Genomic DNA, 19,931 nt, shown 5'->3' on the forward strand with positions numbered 1-19,931 from the left:
TACCTAAATCTGCAGGCCTTGCTCCTCAATTTGTGGAAAGTACATATGTAATGAAGAAGTTTAGCTTTGTTTGTTTTATAAATGAAAGTCTGTTTCTGGCTCTTTTTCTTACAAAGCCAACCTTGTAAATGTAACCCAGCACAAAACAATTGCTAGGGTTCAAATGAGAGAGCAGCTGAGCTCCACTTCTGGTGCAGGAGGCTAAGAGGGAATCAGGATATCACATAGACTTATGTAAAATGAAACCGAAGATCTTCTCCCAGACCTTCCCCAGGGTAATTAGTCCAGCCCTGTGACAGTGAGCAGGTGCACAGTGAATAGTGTCATGGCAAGCAGGAACTGGTTACTTTGGAGGGATGTGGGAGGGGATTTTGGCAAAAAATTGTAGATCCATCCAAAAATGCTAGGCTCTGCATTTAATTTAAACTTCATCCGAGAAGGAATATTAAACACCTAGTCATGTCCAAAGGCCAGGCCAATACTTTCATCAATTTCATGATGTTTATTGTTCATTGAGGAAAACAACAAGGGAAGCTATGGTATGATCTCTTCCTGCTGCAGACAGCATTACAGAGCTTAGTGCTGTCTCTGCCTTGCACTATTCCCCTGAAATAAAGAGACAGCTCATCATTACCTCGGTTACAGATAGTGCAGAAGTTGCTTGGTCCTTCACTGTGTTTCTTCAAATGATCTGCCATGTATGCTGCCCGCAAGTACTTTCCACACACCTGGCATGGAACTTTGTCTTCATGGCATGCTAGGTGTGAGCGCAGTCGGTCACGAGTGGCAAAGGAAGCATTACAGGTCTGCAGGTAGAAGGAGAACAGTGTGAGTCACCAAATCTACTGCAAGTGTTCATATAACCATATCTACACTACGTGACCCCCACCGTAAGACTCTCAAACCCTGCATATGGACACAAGTGACAATCATGAGTTAATTTTCCCCAAACAGGCAATCCAGGTTACCATCACACTGCAAAGGATGCAATGTTACTGCTCAAAAAGGAGCAGGCACCAGGATTAGGACTTGACATAAAGAAAGAAGCTTTGAAACAATATAGTCTGTAAAATGTGAGTAGAAAAACAGGTCTGAAACGTCTCAGCTCCTCATTGAAATCTGTGTTACTAAAACTTCACAAGTTATATTTAGTAACGTAAATAGATTTGCCATTGTCCTTCTTGAAAATTCCACTCCAGTCACATTAGAGTCTATCCTAGCTCATTTTATGGTGATATCATAGTCACATAAGCCAGGCTCATGTCAATCCCTCTATTTCCTTCCTGCATTCACTTTGTGATCTCATCAATTTGACTTTAGTCTCTATGGTTTCCCCAATGATGTATAAACAAAGCATCAGAGACCAGAAAGTAAGGTTGGATTGACAGGATCACAGAGGGCACTACAGAAGGAGAACCATGTTGGCATCCATAGTCCAGAGAGACCTCAGAATGGCACTGTGTAATCTGTTTACAGTGGATAACTTGATCCCTGTTATGGTAGCATACTCCAGTTACTATTACGTAACAAGATGAACTTAGGGTAAAACAACAATAATTATAACTATACATGTCAACCTTGCAAAATTCTACTTGCCCATTCACACCAGGAGAATAATTTGACAGGTGAGTGAGACATCCATCCCCACCCGCATCATCATCATAATCGCAGAATGTAGGTAAGCAGATTTTGTGCTTGGGCTAGTATGTTTTTGACAGTTTTGCAAGGCTGATCATATCATTAGCATACATGAAAGCAATCAAATCTTTACCAACATGTTATAGAAAAAAATGCAATCTGAACACATTGCTCACATATGGAGGACAGAGAAAACCAGAAATATCAGAGCGACCAGTCCAATTGGATGAAAGCAACAAAATTCAAGGTTGCGCCGTGACTGGCTTGTACCACAGCACCCTTTAGGTGAAATATTGAGACACATGGTTTATATCACAGCTCCCTAGGAGATTATATAAATCCAGTAAGTGATCTAGGGAATGATTTTTTGGCTTTTCAGAAGTAGTGGTTTACTTTTTAGGCAGCTGTTTCACTGTAAAGTAGATTTTGTTAGGATAACAACGTAACTACTGCACTGCGATTACAACACAGTAGCTTAAAAATAAATGAAACCGTCAATACAATAGAAGTTCATCTGTAGAATTTTACATAGCTGTCACTAAGTGCCTGATCCTAAGCCCACTGAAGTTATTTGAAAGGCACCCGCTGGCTTCAGTAGGCTTTGGATCAGGCCCTAAAGGGTCAATCTTGTGAGGTGCTAAGTACTTTATTTCAATGGAAGTTGAGGGTACTCTGCAACAAACAGAACACTCAGTACCTTGCAGGATCAGTCCCTAATATAGTTAAAAAAAAAACAGTGATACAGACATGGATTGCTGTGATATATGGAATTTCGCTGACCTCACTAGAGAAAAACTTGTAAGTCACAAATGATGAAGGGAAAAAAAGTAATTTCTTTAACATGAAAGAGAAAGAGATTTCTCCTCATATGAACTCTCAGGACACAGCGCTGAGCAAAATAGATGTAGCTTTCATTTAGCAAAATGCTACTGGAAACAAATAAGTCTTTAAGTAAGGACTGTTCCAACAACAAATCAACCTGTTGGAAGTAAAGTTAACGTGTGTTCCTGAGCAGCGGAGCATGAAAGTCAAAAGCTCCATCACCAATAATTCAATATCAAGTGACAGCAAGCTTGTGTATAAATGCATTCGGAATATCTGGGCATCAGTTCTATGACACAGACACAAATCCTCATATGTTAAAATTAAAACTATTATCTATCCTACGTTGAACATATCAAGTGGAAAGCTTAGGGTGGGAGTAATACAACCGTATTTCTGTTTGGTAATCAGTCTTGCTGCCAATTTTTACAGAGTCCATTCCTGGATAAGCTATGTACTGATCAGACATGCAAAAAAAAAAAAAAAAGTCTAAAAAACAAAAATAAGGGTCCAGTTGAGAAAGCACGAACCAGTTTAGCTGAATCATACAAGGGAGACAGGACCAGGTTTGGAGAAAACCTCTTACAGTTAATATTAGTTAATGTTTGTAAAAGGCTTTAAAGATGTAAAGTGCTAAATGAGTGCGAAGTATTTATTATTAAGGTTATTAATAATAAAGGAAAAGTCCAGTGCTTTCCTATCAAACATTGCATAGGTAGATAAATAGACCAAAAAAGAATATATAAAAAAGTTTAAAATAACATTGTTTAAGAAATACCTCTTGAAGTTTCAACTTTTCTATGGCTGTGGATGTCTCTGAGCTTATTCCAGGATGGCTGCCATTTTCCTGCTAATAGGCAGGAAGTAAGAGAAATTAGGACAGGAAGAAACTCATTCTGCATTGAAATCAAGGGGAAAAGCACTGGATTTGGAATGCCAATTTTAGGTAAATTTCAATAAATAGTTTTTATTTGTATTTTTCAAATAAATGTAGCTTGATTTTTAACAACTTGTATTTTCCTTGTTTATTTAAATTGCCAGATGTTAACTAGGACTGTCAGCTGTGCCTTCTTCCCTGAGAAATAATGAACCTCTGATCTCTCTCCCCCATCTTTCCCCGATAGTTCCGTCCACATTACTTTCAAACCATCATTCCTCCCACCCTGCAGCCTGACGTTAGTACCAATCCCTACAAAGTAATCAACCCAGCAGGTAAAGCACCTCAATCCCATGTCAGGCCCCTAGGGCAACAACCTGAACTATCCCATTATGGCCACAAACTGACTTAGCCCTTCTCCCATGCCAAGCACTTAATTGACAGATTAAAAAAATTAAAATGTTACCAGGGAGAAAAAGTATCCAGAGTTCCATTTGGTGTCTGCCTTGGACACCAAAGCAACTTATTGGATTTCTCAGATTACCTGGCTCTGTAGAGAGCGTCCTTCCCCATTCGGAGTCTGTTTGAAGAGGAAGGGAAAAGGTGGAATCAGGTGCTTGTCTGCAGAGACAAGCTCTCTTTTTAAGTGAGGTAGGTGCAGTGTTGTGTGCGGACTAATTCTAACAGTGACCTGTATACGTGGCATTTAGCACATGGCCATCTCCTCCTCACCACAGATTCATTTCAGCAGCCCTGAAGTTATGTTTGTGTTGATGGCTCAGAATCCACAGTGCTGTGATACCACTTTGGCACCTCACGGGTATGCAGAGATGCACGTAGGGACTCAGGTAAGTGACAGATTGTACAGCACCGTTCTGAAGAACGTCTTTAAAATAGAGGAGCCTGAAAACATTTTTCTCTTTGCCAAAACAATACTTCTCTTTTGTAATTACGATGGTTCAAGGATCCTTGTCACTTGTACATAACAGAATTCTCAAAGGAGCTCTAACTGCCACTAGGGGGAGCTAAATCAGCTTCACTGATTTTCGAGTGAAATCAAGGAAAAATGGTGGTGGGGTGTGGAGAAGCAACATACCAATATTGAGCTATTTTGCTCCTCCGTGCCCAAACTTGGTGACTAGGAAAGATAATTCTATGGGAGGGAAAGTTATTTCTCAAGAGATAACTAGAATGAAAGGCACATTAGTATATAGTATATATTTTAGATTTGAAACAAATTTACAGCACTGTTTTCCAGAATGATATCCTTTCTGTGGTGTGTATGCAGAGAAACGTTGCAATTCTGACAGGATGCTGCCAAGTAGTTTTTGCAAAGACAGATAGGTCTTCAACAAATATTCTACATCTTATTTATATTAAATATTATGGCCACATTAAGTTCGAACAATTAAGCAGTCAAAAGTCAAGCACAAGCTATTGTTGAACTTGCAGTCTTAATTCTGTCACTATCCTAATAACCATTAATTATACCATTTTCTTATATAATATCTTGCGGCATTTTCTACAATTCTAGAGATAGGAGATTATTCTAAGAAACTGTGCTCATGTAATGCATATATGTAAAGGGCAGAGTTAAGGTTGTGTGTTGAACCTTAACTTTTGTTTTTCTTGACTTTTGAGTGCTCAATGCACCCTTAGATTTGCACGAATTTAGTTGTTTACATTTAATACTCCTAAATGAAAGAAAATTTCTCTGTTTCCTAACAGGTATCATTTAGCAAAGGACAATTAGTGATTATCAGTGTTACTAGTAAACTGCATACTTTCTGTAAGCTTCACACGAGCTGGCCAAAAAATGATGAGTTTCTGCTAGCATTGTAGGCTAAGTACACATGTCCATATTATATTATATATAGATATTTATACACACACAGTTAAGTGTGCATTTAAAAAAAATCTTTAAGGCGTCCTCACTACATACAACTAGTCACCTTGTTTTTACAATAATTGTGGTTTGGGAATTCTTCTGATTTAACCTGATCTATAGCCTTTTATCATCTTAAGAAACTTAAGCCAATTTAAGACTTTAGATAGGTTTAAGGTGTTTAATTGGCTTGAAGGCCCTATGGCCTGATTTTCAAAGGTGCTGAGCTCCTACAACTCCCAATGAGGTCAATAGGAGCCTTTAGGTCAGGGGAGGACAAACTACGGCCCGCAGGCCATAACTGGCCCGTCAGGGCTTTCAACCCGGCTCAGGGATTGCCAGCCCCGTGGTGCAGCGGGGCTAAGGCAGGCTCCCTGCCTGCCCTGGCCCCACGCCACTCCTGGAAGCGACTGGCACCACATCCCTGTGGCCCCTGGAGGCCCCGCAGCTCCCATTGGCCAGGAAAGGGGAACCGCAGCCAACGGGAGCTTTGCGGATGGTACCCACAGGCGAGGGCAATGCATGGCAGCACTGCCTGCCCCACCCCAAACCCAGGAGCCACTGCCGGACATGCTGACCGCTTCCGAGAGCGGCGCAGGGCCAGGGTAGGCAGGGAGCCTGCCTTATCTCCACTGCGCTCTGCTGCCACCCCTCGAGGTAAGCGGCACTGGGCCAGAGCCCGAACCCCTCCTGTATCCCACACCCCCTGCCCTGAGCCCCCTCCCGCACCCCAACCCCCTGGCCTGAGCCCCCTCCTGACCCCGCATCCCAACCTCTTGCCCTGATCCCCTTCCTGCAACTGCACCCCCTCCCGCACGCCAACCCCCTGCCCTACATTCATGGCCCTGCATTCAATTTCCCTCTCCAGATGTGGCTCTTGGGCCAAAAAGTTTGCCCACCCCTGCTTTAGGCGCTCTATATCTCTGAAAATCTGCTCATTGGATTACTTTAAACTGCAAAAACATCCCACAATCCCCCACAATTTGGAAGAAAAAACAGGGGCATGTGTCAGGAGACAGAAAAATGCAGGTTAAGAGGCAACAGTCAGACAGGATGGGGTTAGAATTTTTTAGAATGGAAAAATTTCTCCCCCACCCTCACGGACCTCAAAGAAAACTGACGGGATTTTGCTCCAACTTTCTGTAAAATTCACCTTCCTTCAGACACCACACATGGAAAATTTTAGTCCAAGAAGCAAATATTTCAGAAATTTCCCATAAAAGTGTTTGAAGACAGGGGGTCATAATGGAAACTGTTTTCACGGTATGCATCCGATGAAGTGAGCTGTAGCTCACGAAAGCTCATGCTCAAATAAATTGGTTAGTCTCTAAGGTGCCACAAGTACTCCTTTTGTTTTGCCTAGGTGCCTGTTAACTACTCTCCCACCCGGCCAGCAAATGGATGATAAAAGGTCAATCTTGATTTGGTTTTAAACCTTAATGGAAGACTTATTGTTTAACTATAAAGAACTATGTAAGTTGATATTACACTGCATTTCAAAGGATACTGTGCTGATGTCACCCAGATCCTTGCTGAAAAAAAGCTTCCAGTTTTGCTCAGTGCAATGTTCTGAAGGCTATGTGCTACAAAGAGCTTCACGGCAAGTGAAGTTAAATTATCAACTGTATTTGAAATTATATTAAAAAATTAAAGCCAGAATTTGAGCCTCTTGTTAGTGGCCACTGAACTACAGAAGAGAAAAAGGGCATCATTTGAGACAGCTAGGGACAAAGCAGCAGGGTAAGGTTTCCAGGGTGGGGACTGGGATAGAGCAGCAAGAAAGAACATCTGGTAGAGGGGGAGGGGAGACAGGAGGACCAGAGCAGCAAGAGATGCAACAGGGAGTGGTGGGGGGAGGGTAGAGAGAGGAATGTAAAGCAGCTGTCAGTTTGTTGACCGTGATTAGTTACAAACATATTTATCTCAGTTCACAATACATGATATTTCTATCAGTGTTTGATCATTCTTTGCACACATTACATTCATTGCCTTTTTTTTTTTAAATAAAAAGATATAAACCCTCATTTATCCCCCTGCTCCTACCTGACACTTATGAGGTCTCTCCGACGTGTGCACCTGTTTGATGTGCCCATTCAAGTGGTCTGGCCTTAAAAAATATATATATGTATTTATATATGTATACAGACACACACACACACATATATACTTGAAAACAAACATTAAAAATAGAAGCCACTATTGCATCCACTCCAAGAAAAGTTCTCTCTGGTGTGTCTGGGCTCCAGTTCATTCAAACAACCCATTACATTTTACTTCTGGAGACAAAGATCAGAAACAGTCAGAGCTCTACCCTGATCAATATCCTGCCATCCCTCTGCAAGGAAATACTGATCAGAATAAGCAGGAGATCTAGGTCAAAGTTTTCATACTGGGATGCCTACAGTTGGACTTCTAAATTCATATTTAGACACCTAAATCAAAGTGATCTCAGTGTCAGAAGTGCTGAGCATTTTAAAGTCAGGCCACTTTGATTTTGGTGTCCAAATATGGATTTACAAAACCAACTTTAAGCACCCCAGTATGAAAATTTGGCATGACATTCCACTTTTGTCTCTCAATTTCTTCATATATAACATGGAAAAAATACTGTCCTCCCTCACAACTATGCTGTGAGGCATTATTAACATTTGCAAAGTACTTTGAGGGCCTCAGCTAGAAGATGCTGTAGAAGAGCAAATTATTATTGAAAGAAGTTAGTCCATTCCCAGTGATTGGTAAAGCTTGTTTTGAAGGAGGGAAGCCTGAATAGCTAATGATTTTCCTAGTGGGTGCTTCTCTGGGTGGAAAGAAAGCTTTTCATTGTATGAGGCCAAACCTGCTTGGAAACTAGTTCTCCAACTCTCCTCCCCCAACTTTCTAGTCTCAGCCAGTCAGAGAGAGCTGAGTGGAATTCAGTTCTGGAGACTGAAGACGGAGTTAAATCCACAGTTAAGCTGTTAAACCTGATGCCTGGGCAGGTGCGCTGGGGTTATTAAACTGGAAAGACTAATCAGAGGTTTAAACTCCTAGTACATACCTATGGACTTCAGGGATGCCCCCTGAATCAATCCTTGAACTAAAGGCATACTGTAAAGTTAAACGTCACACTTCTGTCTGATTTATTTTGTTTACACACTTTTGTATAACACTTAAGAAAAAAAAAAGATTCTCTATTTTTCAGTTTTTTATTTTACAAAAGCATGCAGACATTTTCACTGTTCCCCCTTTAACATTAGGCCCTGGTTTTCTGAACTCAATGGGAACACTGAATTTTCAGTACCTTGGAGAATTAGTCAGTTACTTTATTTTAGGCGTGGAAGTCTTTCAGTACAGCAACAGCAGGGAGATTTTTCTTTTATTAAAGTGTGATTGGAAAATAAAAACTGGCAGGGGATCTCAGGGGCAGGTACAGGACGTGAAAATACCTTTATCTTCTCATGGTGACTAGATTTCAAGTTGACGCTGTTTCTGTATCAAGTTTTTTGTCTTAAAACATTCCTGAACTTGCCAGTTATTGGCGAGCTCATCTTTATCTTTATATGATTTTGTTTGTTTGTATAGCAAAAAGCCCTTGTCCTTATTACCAGAGCAGATTCAGCAGGGTCAAAGGTTTTTAAGTTTCTATTCCTGGGGTATCTTTATTGAAAGCAGAATTCTACTGCTTACTGGTTAACATCTCAGTTCCTTCTCACCAGCCAGGGCAAGTCAAAGAGCTCAGATCCATTAACTAGGGATGTTGTAGAAGTAGGAAGGCTGGTGTTGACTCTTTTCCCTTATCTACCCTATCCTCAAATTGAACACTGAACTTGAGAAGGACCCAAGTCTCAAATTCATTCCTGAACTCAAACCACAAGATACACACAAGCCATATTAAGGCAGTATCAAAGATCTACTTGTTTGTGGGAGTTCACTTAAGTGACAACAAATATCAGCCACATTAAATGCACAGATCTTATGTATACTGCAGTGTAGAAACAGGATCCCCTTCAGGATGCTGTAAACACAAAGGACACAAAGACCATGTGTTAAAGAGATAGCTGTTGCCACAGACTTTGAAATATCAACTCTTCACTCCATTTATCCTAGTGTGTAATCACCCAGATATGAATGAAGTTAAGACAATGAAAATGTAGACTGTTAATCAGAAAAAAGTCATTTTAAGATCTATTAATAGTTTGCACTTCAATAGCAACTTGCAGTGGAGGGCTTCAAATCACTTCACAACCCATAATTAAGCCTCTGAACACCCAATTATTTCAATACCCATTTCACAGAAGGGTAACTTGCCCACCATCACAACAAAACTGGGAATGTTACCCAGGACTCATCCAACTCCCCATTTTGTGATTTAATTACTAGTTAACTCTTCTACAGAGCTGTAAAATAGTCTCCCCAAGAAAGTGATGAAAGTCCCATTCCTTGGGGTACTTAAAACTAGCAGCGTAGGATTCTACACTGGTCCTCAAGAGGTGGACTAGATAACCTTCTGGGTCTTTTCCATTTATGATTCACACCAGTGTCCTCTTACCTGGAGAAGCCTTTTCCACAACTCTGGCAGATGTAGGGCTTTCCCACAGAGCCATCGTGAGACCGAACATGATAGGACATCCTGTCTTTCCGCTTGAACCGTAGCCCACACACTGGACAAGAATATGGCTTCTCGCCGGAGTGCGACAGCTTGTGCCGATTCAGGTGGTACACGTCCCGAAAAATCTTGCCACAGATCTCACAGGCCACCTGCTTCCTTGTCCTGCTCCTCTTTCGGGGGGCGTCAGGATCGTCCTGACCAGGCACCCCGTTTTCACCAAGCCTTGGCGGTGGGATGTCTATGTAACCCAACTGTAAGCTGGTCACCCCATGCTGAGCCTCATGCTGCCGCAGACGATTGGCGTCGGTAAACACTTTCCCACAGAGGCCACAAGGAAGGATGCCAGCCTCTCGCAGGCCCCCTGGGGTACCAAACATCATAGAGTCCAAGAGGTTTGCTTTGCGGGGACGCCCCCTGCCCCTCTTGGTGCCCAAAGTGGGGGCACTGGTGCCCACGTTCTGGAAGGGCGAGGCCAGCAGGGGTGGCGACAAGGGTCCCGCCACCATGGGCAGGCGGTCGACGCCTTGCAGGACGGGCAAGGAGGACTGGGCGGCGGTGAGGGCGGCCCGCGTGGCCTCGTCTTCGGGCATGCCGGCGATGCCGTTGCCATTGGGCGCCAGGCCGGCCCCGTTGGTCATGTCGAGGGGGAAGCCCAGGTCGGCGGCGCTGGGGCGGAAGAGCATGATGTCCGGGCGGGCGGGGGGCACCAGGATCTGCACGTTGGACTGCTTGATGACCTCCTGGCAGATGTCGATGACGGAGCGCATGAGGAGGAACTTGGCGGCCGTCATGAGCTCGGGGAAGCTCTCCAGCCGCACCACGATGCGCGAGGTGTAGGCGAAGTCCAGGATGTCCCCGAAGACCTTGGAGCTGATGGTGTGCATCTCCAGCTCCCGCCCGCCCGCGGCCGGCCCGCCGCCCCCGCCGCCGCCGGCCCCCTCGGCGCCCCCTTCCGCGCCGCCCCCGCCGGCCCCCTCGCCCAGCTGCGCGCTGAAGACCGACTCGAAGTACTCGCTGCAGGCGGCCAGCACGGCCCGGTGCGCCGGGAAGCTCTCGTCGCCCACCCGCAGCAGCACGTCGCAGAAGCGGCCGCCGTTCTTGCGCTGCTGGTTGAGGCTGTGCAGCATGTCGGCGCTGTGCCGGCTCACCTGGTAGGTGTAGCAGCCCGACGACGGGCCGCAGGCGGCGGCCTCGCTCACCCGCTCCATGGGGCTGCGCTGCCCCCGGCGGCCTGCAGGCGGCGCTGGCTCTCAGGCTGCCCGGCGGCGCGCGCCGCTTCCTCCCCCTCCCCGCGGCTGTCCGGGCCCGACGGCGGCGGCGGCGGCGCGCGCTGCCTGCGAAGCGCGAGGGGATGGGGGGGGAACAAAAGGCTGAGGCGGCGGAGGGGCGCGCGCGCAGCACGGAGCTCGAGCGGCAGCAGCTGAGGCGGCGCGAGCTCGGCCCGGGCCCGGCCGCCACGAGGCGCGGAGGCCGCAGCGGGCCGGGGCGCGCGGCGCGGCTGCAGCGGGCAGGGCGGGAGGGGGCTCCGGGCTGCCGGCTCCGTCCGTCCCTGTGTGTTTGGAGCGGAGGAAAGATGGCAGCGGCTGCACTTCCTCTTGCACTTTCACCCCTGGGGGGAGGAGAAGGAGGGGGGCGATACCACCCCCCCCGACAAAAATCCAGCGGGGGCCCCCCGGCTGCTGTTCCCCGACCAAGCGCCGCCGCCGTCGGGCCCGGCCCCGGCCCCGCCTGCCTCGCTGCACCCGCACCAGGAGCGCCGGAAACTTTCCTCTCTTCTGGGGTTCTGACGCCCCCCACCCTTTTCATAGAGACCCCCCCTCCAGCCACTCGGGCTCCCCCCACCCCCCCGCTTCCTGCCCCCTCCCTCCCTGCATCCGCCAATGCAAGAGCAGCCAGAGCCAGCAGGCCAGCCCCCACCCCGCCCGCGGGGGCTGGGGGCTGCAGCCTCCCCCCTCCCCAGCTGAGATCCTCCAATGCCGAGCCAGGAGCAAGGCCCCCGCCCGAAGCATATGGGGGGAAGGGGGCTGCACCCACCCCCTCCCCCAAACAACCAGGCTGCAGCTCGCCCCCCCCCCATCCACCCCGCCCGCAGGAGAGAGGACGGGGGGGGCAGCGGTCTCACCCCCCCGCAAGCGCAAAGCGTCCAATGCAAAACCCTCCCTCCTGGACTCGCTGCAGAGCGGCCCCCACCTACTCTCCCCACGCCTGAGGAAAGCTAATCCTAAAGGGACCAAGGGCTGCAGGGAGAACAGCCCCCCCTTCACCCCACGCACTTAGACCTTCACTGTACCCCCTTCTCCGCCTGGGCAGGAAAGCTGGGCACAAGGATGGGGGGGAAGAGACAAAAACGAGTACAGGAGTTCGCTCCCAACCCAGGGCAAAATCCCTCCTGAGACGAACAATTGGGGAAGCGCTGCCCGGGGGCGGGGGGGAGCTGCACGAGGCAGCCGATTACACAACCCCGCGTCCCTCCATGTTGGGGAAACCGGGACTGCCCCGGTTTAGCTTTGTACTGACCATTGGGATCGTGGAGCTGAGCAAGCCCCAAGATCCGTTCATGCAAGGCTCCCTCCACGGTGAGGCTGGGTTCCTCAGGCCCTGAGCTCTCACTACTTTGGTTTAATAAGGGGCTTTCTCTGGACTGGCTTCCTTCTGCCCTCAGGGTCTCTCCACGATAAAATCCTATTTTAATGGCTTCATAATAATTCAGTTCTGGATTAAATTTGACTTGTTCGGTCTTGGTGTGGGAAGCAACAGCAGTTTGTATTTGCACATGTTCCCCCTACTTCCACCACTCAGTTCACATTTTGTTCTAAGGAAGTATTTAAAAAGTCACAGGCTTCAAGTGTACTCTTCTACACTTGTGAAATTGAATTCGATCTGGTATTAAAAACATTCCCAGATGATCAATTGATAATTATGGTTTCTTCACTTAAAATGTTATACTGGGGAAAATATGGAACTTTGTTCACACAAGAACATCCCAAACTTTCAGTTTTTTTCCCCCAAGAGCTCAGACCAAAGCACATGTATAAAATACTGGTGGAGCTGAAAGAGCATTCTGGGTATTGATGTGCAAATGAGCACACCAAGCTTCCAACTTCCAAAACAGAGTTATTGTAATAACACTTAAGGCCATATAGTGCCCTCAATCCGTGTGCTGTATTTCTGTTGATGTCAGTGGGAGTTGCTTGTCTACACTGAAGGCAGAGAATTGTCAGTGTAGCTTTTTACCACTGGATCAAGGTTTGTGTATATTACATATAAACACATGCAGTTAGGCGATTTGACTATTTGGATTCAACTGTGACAAATCCACTTTAAATATTCACATGTTGCATAGATACTACATGCTAGTAATATTGTTCTCCAGATCTGTTTGCCAGTCACAGAAACAAGAGTACTCAATATAGTGAGGAAAAAATATTTGTATTTTAAGTATACATGTCAGGCAGCAATTCACAGGCTTCACACACACAGTGCAAAGATAATCAGGAACTCACTATCTTTTCTGGTGAGTTTTAGTCAGTTCTGTGTCTTTTCCCCTGTGGTTCTGTTGGTTTATTTTTCTTTTTTGCTTTATTCAGCTCCCTATTCCCTGACACGGTTCTTCTCACCCGGCTTCCTATTAAGGTCCCCCCCTTGCCTTTTCTTTGTCTCTCCTCCTTAAGGGGGAGGGGAGCTGAATTCCTGCTGCTGACACTCCACTTTCTTCAGAAGACCTTTCTCCAACTCCCATGGAACCTTCTGGTTCCAACATTCCATCTCTTCCGGCAAAGGGGCATCACCCAAAACATGCTTCCTGTTATTTGTTCGGAAAGTTAAATATTCAACTCCAAAGTGTTGTTATTTGTGGAAAGTGAAGCCAGTCATTCTTTCCATTAAATAGTGCACTGGATTAGCATTCTTCATACTCATATTCTAATTAATGTATCTTGCCTGTTAAAGATCATCACCTGCAGCCTTCTGCAATCCCAAGAGCAGCACAGAAATTTAACTGGTATCTTCACCTCTTTTACATGACAGAGGTTACTCTTGCACTGTTAAGGCTGAGATCTAATCTATTTTATTTTCACCCTATCACTCTTAATACCTTGGCCTTCATATATTTATGGTCTCTTCAGCTGTTAAAGCACCACTCATAAATACCCTCATGTAAAATGTAAAGCAGTTTATTCTTAATGCTAATATAGATTTAAAATACATACATGTTCTATCTCTATTTAACTTGATCACTTAATTGCTACTCAAGTTAACTTTATCCCAAGCTTGTTCTGTCCCAAACATAAACATATACAATCACAAGCCATCAACCCTCCCCTCCCTACCTTATAGTCCCCCCACCCAATCCTCCATCTGATCAACTGTCATTTCCCAACTGTCTTGGAGCTTTCTGAATCCAATATTTTATTCCCTTTATTAAAGGCATATCATCCACAAAGCTGCTTTCTTGCTGTTTAAACCAGAATAAACCCAAAGACTGAAGATTCAGAGGGTGGTGGGGGGAGAGAAAAAGAATATTGCTATCAATAGATGATTAATACTTAAATCAGTTAACAAATGCTCCATACATTACTTGTTTTTGTGAGCTTTGCACTTATTTATTAGATAAATATGCTTTTAATTAAAAGGATTCACCACTCACAGTAGAATAGATACTTGACCCATTTACATTGCTTTCTATGTATTTTTAATATTTATAAGAGTTCATACGAGACTACAGTGTCTGGCCATGACAGATTTATTGTATCAACATTGGAAGGTTAAATATATTTCAGGCTACCTCATTTAAGATGCAATATGTACTATTAGATTGTAGCAAATTAGCTGTTGAATAAGGCATGTTTGATAGAATTTAACTCCATTTCTTAAAATTTATATTTAAGACAAGTTGTGCATTATTGGCCTGAGACTTGGAAGACTGAGTCCTTTATTCTTGAACTGGTGGCTGCAATCTACCTCCCCACACCACATCGTGTAAGTACCTTATTTGAAGTATTATCATCCTTTAACTTGATTACTTTCATCAGAACCAGCAAATTACTGGTTTGGTGATAATGTACTAATTGGAGTACAAATAACTAGTTTTATATTTAAAGGGTATTTTATATTTAAAGCACCCACCTTCAGTGCAGGGAGTTCACTTGCTTTTCCAGGTTGATCTCTCAGTCCATTTAAAAGAAAAGGAGTATTTGTGGCACCTTAGAGACTAAACAATTTATTTGAGCATAAGCTTTCATGAGCTACAGCTCATCCGATGAAGTGAGCTATAGCTCACAAAAGCTTATGCTCAAATAAATTGGTTAGTCTCCAAGGTGCCACAAGTACTCCTTTTCTTTTTGCGAATACAGACTAACACGGCTGCTACTCTGAAACCTTTCTCTGTCATGTTCTCCCTAAATCTCTCTTTCTTGATTATGTTATTTATTTTTTGTTCAATATCTTTTTGTCAGCAGAAAAAATTCTTCTCATCCACTTTATCCAGCTTTTCTCTGTTGCTCTCTTCCTGCTCCTATGTTGTCCCCACATCTTTTTTTGATGATTTTTTCTCTTTAGGTGCCCAGTCCCCAATCAAGCGCTATATCTTCTATTTGAATTGTAGCACACAGGAGTTTTATTAGCTTTTTAATAATAAATATAGTCTTAGCACATTTCCCAGTGGCCCAATTCCTGGTCACTTTACTCACACAGGTGTACCCATTAAAATCAATGGGACCCACTAATGTAAATAAGGCGGGTAGAATTGGGTCCTGCTGGGTGACGAAGGGCTTAATCCTCTCAAAGAGTTGTGCATCCTCAACTTTCATGGCTTTTGAGAATGCTCTGCACCTTGTGAGGTTGATTCAGTTATGATAACCTTTAAGTTAGTTAGTTGGACATTGTTCCACATGGATTACAACATGTTAGTGGAGTAATCCCTAACAGACAATTGAGTAATTTATAATAATGAGTAGTCATGTGACTTGTTTACTTTTTAATTCTGTTTCACTGAACTATATAGTAAGTATTTAGTTTACTATATGGTGACATATTTTCACTTTTAGTAACTCATTATATCTTTCCTGAGTTTTCAGTGAATTTAACTCCTGTCAAATACCACTGTTCTAATGGGCAATGAATTCAGCATTCATTACTTATTAGTAGGGCCCTACCAAATTCATGGCCATGAAAAACATGTCACCGACTGTGAAAAATGATCTTCCCCCATGAAATCTGGTCTTTTGTGTGCTTTTACCCTCTACTATACAGATTTCACGGGGGAGACCAGTGTTTCTCAAATTGGGGGTCCTGACCCAAAAGGGAGATGCAGGGGGGTCACAAGGTTATTTTAGGGGGGTCATGGTATTGCCACACTTACTTCTGTGCTTCCTTCAGAGCTGGGCGGCTGGAGAGCAGTAGCGGTTGGCAGGATGCCCAGCTCTGAAGGCAGCACCCCACCAGCAACGGCACAGAAGTAAGTTTGGCAATACCAGGCCATCCTTACTTCTGCGCTGCTGCTTGCGGTGGCTCTGCCTTCCGAACTGTGCTCACAGCCAGCAGCCGCCGCTCTCTAGCTGCCCAGCTCCGAAGACTGCGCAGCAACCCCCCCCCCCCCCACAATAATTTTGTGTCCCTTGCACAGCTCCTTTTTGGGTCAGGACCCCTACAATTACAACACTGTGAAATTTCAGATTTAAAGAGGTGAAATCATTAAATTTATGATTTTTTAAATCCTATGACCATGAAATTGACCAAAATGGCCCGTGAATTTGGTAGGGCCCTACTTATTAGGCTGATTGTCACTTTATTTATATTACCGTGGCACCAGGACCCCACTGTGCTAGGAACTGCACAAAGAGAACTAAGAGAATCCTTGGCCCCTAACAGCCTAGTTTTACAGGTTACTGTGAGTTCATTATTTTTTGACAGGGAGGCATCCCATGGGAATGCTGATCCAAAGAGCAAGGGTTCTCAAGTTCTGTGGTATTGTGGATTGCATCTTAATACTGATGGTGGTTGGTGGTATACCAGCCCTCTTATTCACAAGCATGTGAACAGTTCTTCCCATTCAAGAGGGCATAACATTTCTGTGACAACTTTAGCAATTGTTTACATGGATTACCTGTTCTGTTCATTCCCTCTAAAGCACCTGGCATTGCCCACTGTCCGAAGATGAGATACCGGACTAGATGGACCTTTGGTCTGACCCAGTATGACCCTTATTCTTGAAAAGTAACTGGGAGTATATGTAGGTATTTTAGTTGTCTTTAATGTGGTAAAAGTTCTTTTGAAAAATGTTAATTGCTTGTCTACTTTTGCTCTTTTCCATATCTTCCATTTATCCCCTGCCCTTGCTTTCACTGCACATGTTTCTTAGCTGGCTGATTTTAGTCTCCTTATTAAACTCTATACACTTCTCTGGAATTTGGTTCCTTCCTTCCCTGCTTCTTGGTTGAATCTCTAGATGCTACTGTAATACAGATAAATTGGTTCTACATTTTCTGGATTCCAGAGAATTTGGACTATATGGAATAAAAATAAGAATGGAAAACATTAATTTTATCAGTCCTATTATGCTTCCTAAGGTAAAGGGAAGGAATAAGTGTTTGATTAGGTCTTTCTTAAAGAAGTTTGAAAAACTTAATACTTTTGTTGAAAAGAGGGTATTTGAATGTATTAATATTCTTAGAACTTTGTTTTCCTGGATTCAAAGTCCTGTATTCTTAATGGTGGGTGTCTTATTGTCAATCTTAATTTTACTTATTTTGTATCCAGAAATTAATGTGAATGTGTGACAGGTAGATTGCTGGGACATATATTTTAGTGATGTATAGTCATGTTGGTGCTTATAGAAATTTCTTATAGCAGTGTTTCTCAAACTGGGGTCCCCAAGGGTACTCCAGGGGGTCCACGGGCACCACTGATCAACTCCTTCCCCTCTCTCCCAGTGCCTCCTTCACACTGGGGAACATTCCAGCGTGAAGGAGGTGCTGGGAGGGAGAGGGTGGAATAGGGAACCTGGTTCCGCGCCGCTCCTGGAAGCGCCCAGCATGTCCCAGCATAGGGCTGAGGGGAGCAGGGGGGGTCTCCGCACGCTGTCCCCAGCCTGAGTGCTGACTCTGCAACTCCCATTGGCCGTGGTGCCTGCAGGCAGGGGCAGCGTGCAGAGACCCCTTGGCCCCCTGCCTAAGAGCCACTGCCAGAGGGATGTGCTAATCACTTTTGGGAGCTGTCCGAAGCAAGCGCTGCACCCCTCACCACCTCCCGCACCCCAACCCCGTGCCCAGCTCAGAGCCCGCATCCAAACTCCCTCCCACACTCCACCCCTCTGCCCCAGCCCTGAGCCCCCTCCCGCACCCAAACTCCCAGCCCAGAGCCCGCACCCCACTCCCTCTCGCACCCAAACTCCCTCCTGTACCTCACCCCCCTGCCCGAGCCCTGAGCCCCCTTCCACACCCAAACTCCCTCCCAGAGCCTGCACCCCCTCCTGCACCCAAACTCCCAGCTCAGAGCCCGCATGCACTCCTGCACCCAAACTGCCTCCCAGAGCCCATACCTCACACCCCATCCTGAACCCAACTCTCTCCCAGAGCCCACACCCCCTCCCCGGAGTCCTAAAGTTTGAGAACTGCTGCACTAGAGCATTGATTGCAAAACCTTTTTACTCTCAAATGCCCCAAAATCTGATCTGACATGACCATGAGTGGCCATCTTAGATACAAACATTCTCTTTCTCCCGGTGTTCCGTCCTCCCTTCTTTCCTCACTTTATCCCTCCTTTCTGTGCTTCCAAACAGTCTAGAGTGGAAAGGCTCTATTTTCAGTTACCTGAGTGGAAGGAACCAGTTTTTAAATCTGATCTCTTCATTTAGTCCCAGAGTGACCAGATTTAAAAACAGGAATCCTGTAGCAGAGATGGGAATATAATAGGATTGCCAACTTTCTACTTGCCCTGCCCCGCCCCTCCTCCCGAGGCCTTGCCCCTGCTCACTCCATCCCCCTGCACCCCATTGCTCACTCTCCCCACCCTCATTCAGAAATGAGGAGTTCAGAGTGTGGGAGGGGGCTCCAGGCTGAGGCAGTGGGTTGGGATGCGAGAGGGGGTGAGGGCTCTGGCTGGGGGTTTGGGGTGCAGGAAGGGGCTCCGGGCTGGCAGGTAGAGCCAAGGGATTCGGAGCATGGGAGGGGGCTCTGGGAAGAGGCAGGGGGTTGAGGTACGGGCTCTGGCTGGGTGTGCAGGTTCTGGGGTGGGGCCAGAAATGAGGGGTTCAGGTAGGGTGACCAGATAGCAAGGGTGAAAAATTGAGACGGGGGTGGGGGATAATAGATGCCTATATAAGAAAGAGCCCTGAATATCGGGACTGTCCCTATAAAATCAGGACATCTGATCACCCTAGGTTCAGGGTGCGGGAGCTGGCTCCGGGCTGGGGCAGGGGGTTGGAGGGTGAGGGCTCCAGCTGGGGGTATGAGCTCTGATGTGGGGCTGGGGATGAGGGATTTGGGGTGCAGGAGTGGGGTCTGGGGTGGGGATGAGGGGTTCAGAGTGCAGGAGGAGGCTCTGGGCTGGGGCTTGGGGCACAGGGATGTGTGAGGGCTCTGGCTGGGGGTGCAGACTGGGGTGGGGCTGGAGATGAGGGGTTTGGGGTGTAGAAGGGTGCTCTGGGCTGGGACTGAGGGGTTCAGAGGGCAGGAGGGGGATCAGGGCTGGGGCGAGGAGTTGGGGCATGCTGAGGGAGTGAAGACTCTGGCTGCGGGTGCAGGCTCTAGGGTGGGGCTGGGGATGAGGGGTTTGGGGTGCAGGAGGATGCTCCAGGCTTGGATCGAGGGGTTTGGAGGGCAAGTGGGGGCTCTGGGTTAGGGATGAGAGGTTGGGATGCAGGGGATGTGTGAGGGCTCTGGCTGCGGAGTGCAGATTCTGGGGCAGGGCTGGAGCTGAGGGGTTCAGAGGACAGGAGGGGGATCAGAGTTGGGGTGGGGGCCCAGGAGGGGGGCAGGGGTGCAAGCTCTGGGTGGCATTTACCTCAAGCAGCTCCCGGAAGCAGCGGCATGTCGCCACTCCAGTTCCTGTGCAGCCAGGCGGGTCTGCATGCTGCCCCATCTACAGGCACTGCCCCAGGAGCTCCCATTGGCTGCAGTTCCCGG

The 19,931-nt window shown here is 46.3% G+C and overlaps 1 protein-coding gene and 1 long non-coding RNA gene across 13 annotated transcripts in view; one reads left to right on the top strand and one right to left on the bottom strand.

Moving 5' to 3' along the window:
• PATZ1 (POZ/BTB and AT hook containing zinc finger 1) overlaps positions 1-11,274 on the bottom strand; it is a 38,546-nt gene extending 27,272 nt beyond the window's left edge. For 4 of the 12 annotated variants that reach the window (XR_012155143.1, XR_012155142.1, XR_012155141.1 and 1 more), the window contains exons 1-5: positions 9,751-11,273; positions 7,266-7,329; positions 3,882-3,917; positions 3,239-3,310; positions 635-806 (exon numbers count right to left, since the gene is read on the bottom strand). Coding sequence is in view for 8 of the 12 variants with exons in the window: in XM_073313542.1 (XP_073169643.1) it covers positions 635-806; positions 3,239-3,310; positions 3,882-3,917; positions 7,266-7,329; positions 9,751-11,018 (1,612 nt within the window). In the remaining 4 variants the exon portion in view is untranslated. Of the gene's footprint in view, positions 1-634; positions 807-3,238; positions 3,311-3,881; positions 3,918-7,265; positions 7,330-9,750 lie in introns of all 12 variants that reach the window. The other 8 variants (XR_012155144.1, XM_073313547.1, XM_073313549.1 and 5 more) reach the window with 6 other exon arrangements.
• Positions 10,793-17,206, top strand: LOC140898939 (uncharacterized). Its single transcript, XR_012155146.1, has 3 exons — positions 10,793-10,961; positions 14,697-14,787; positions 16,937-17,206. It is a non-coding gene; the product is annotated as an uncharacterized lncRNA (long non-coding RNA).
• The last annotated feature ends 2,725 nt before the right edge of the window (positions 17,207-19,931 follow it).

The sequence above is a fragment of the Lepidochelys kempii genome, chromosome 15 (assembly GCF_965140265.1).
Source record: "Lepidochelys kempii isolate rLepKem1 chromosome 15, rLepKem1.hap2, whole genome shotgun sequence".
Classification (NCBI taxonomy): Eukaryota; Metazoa; Chordata; order Testudines; family Cheloniidae; genus Lepidochelys; species Lepidochelys kempii.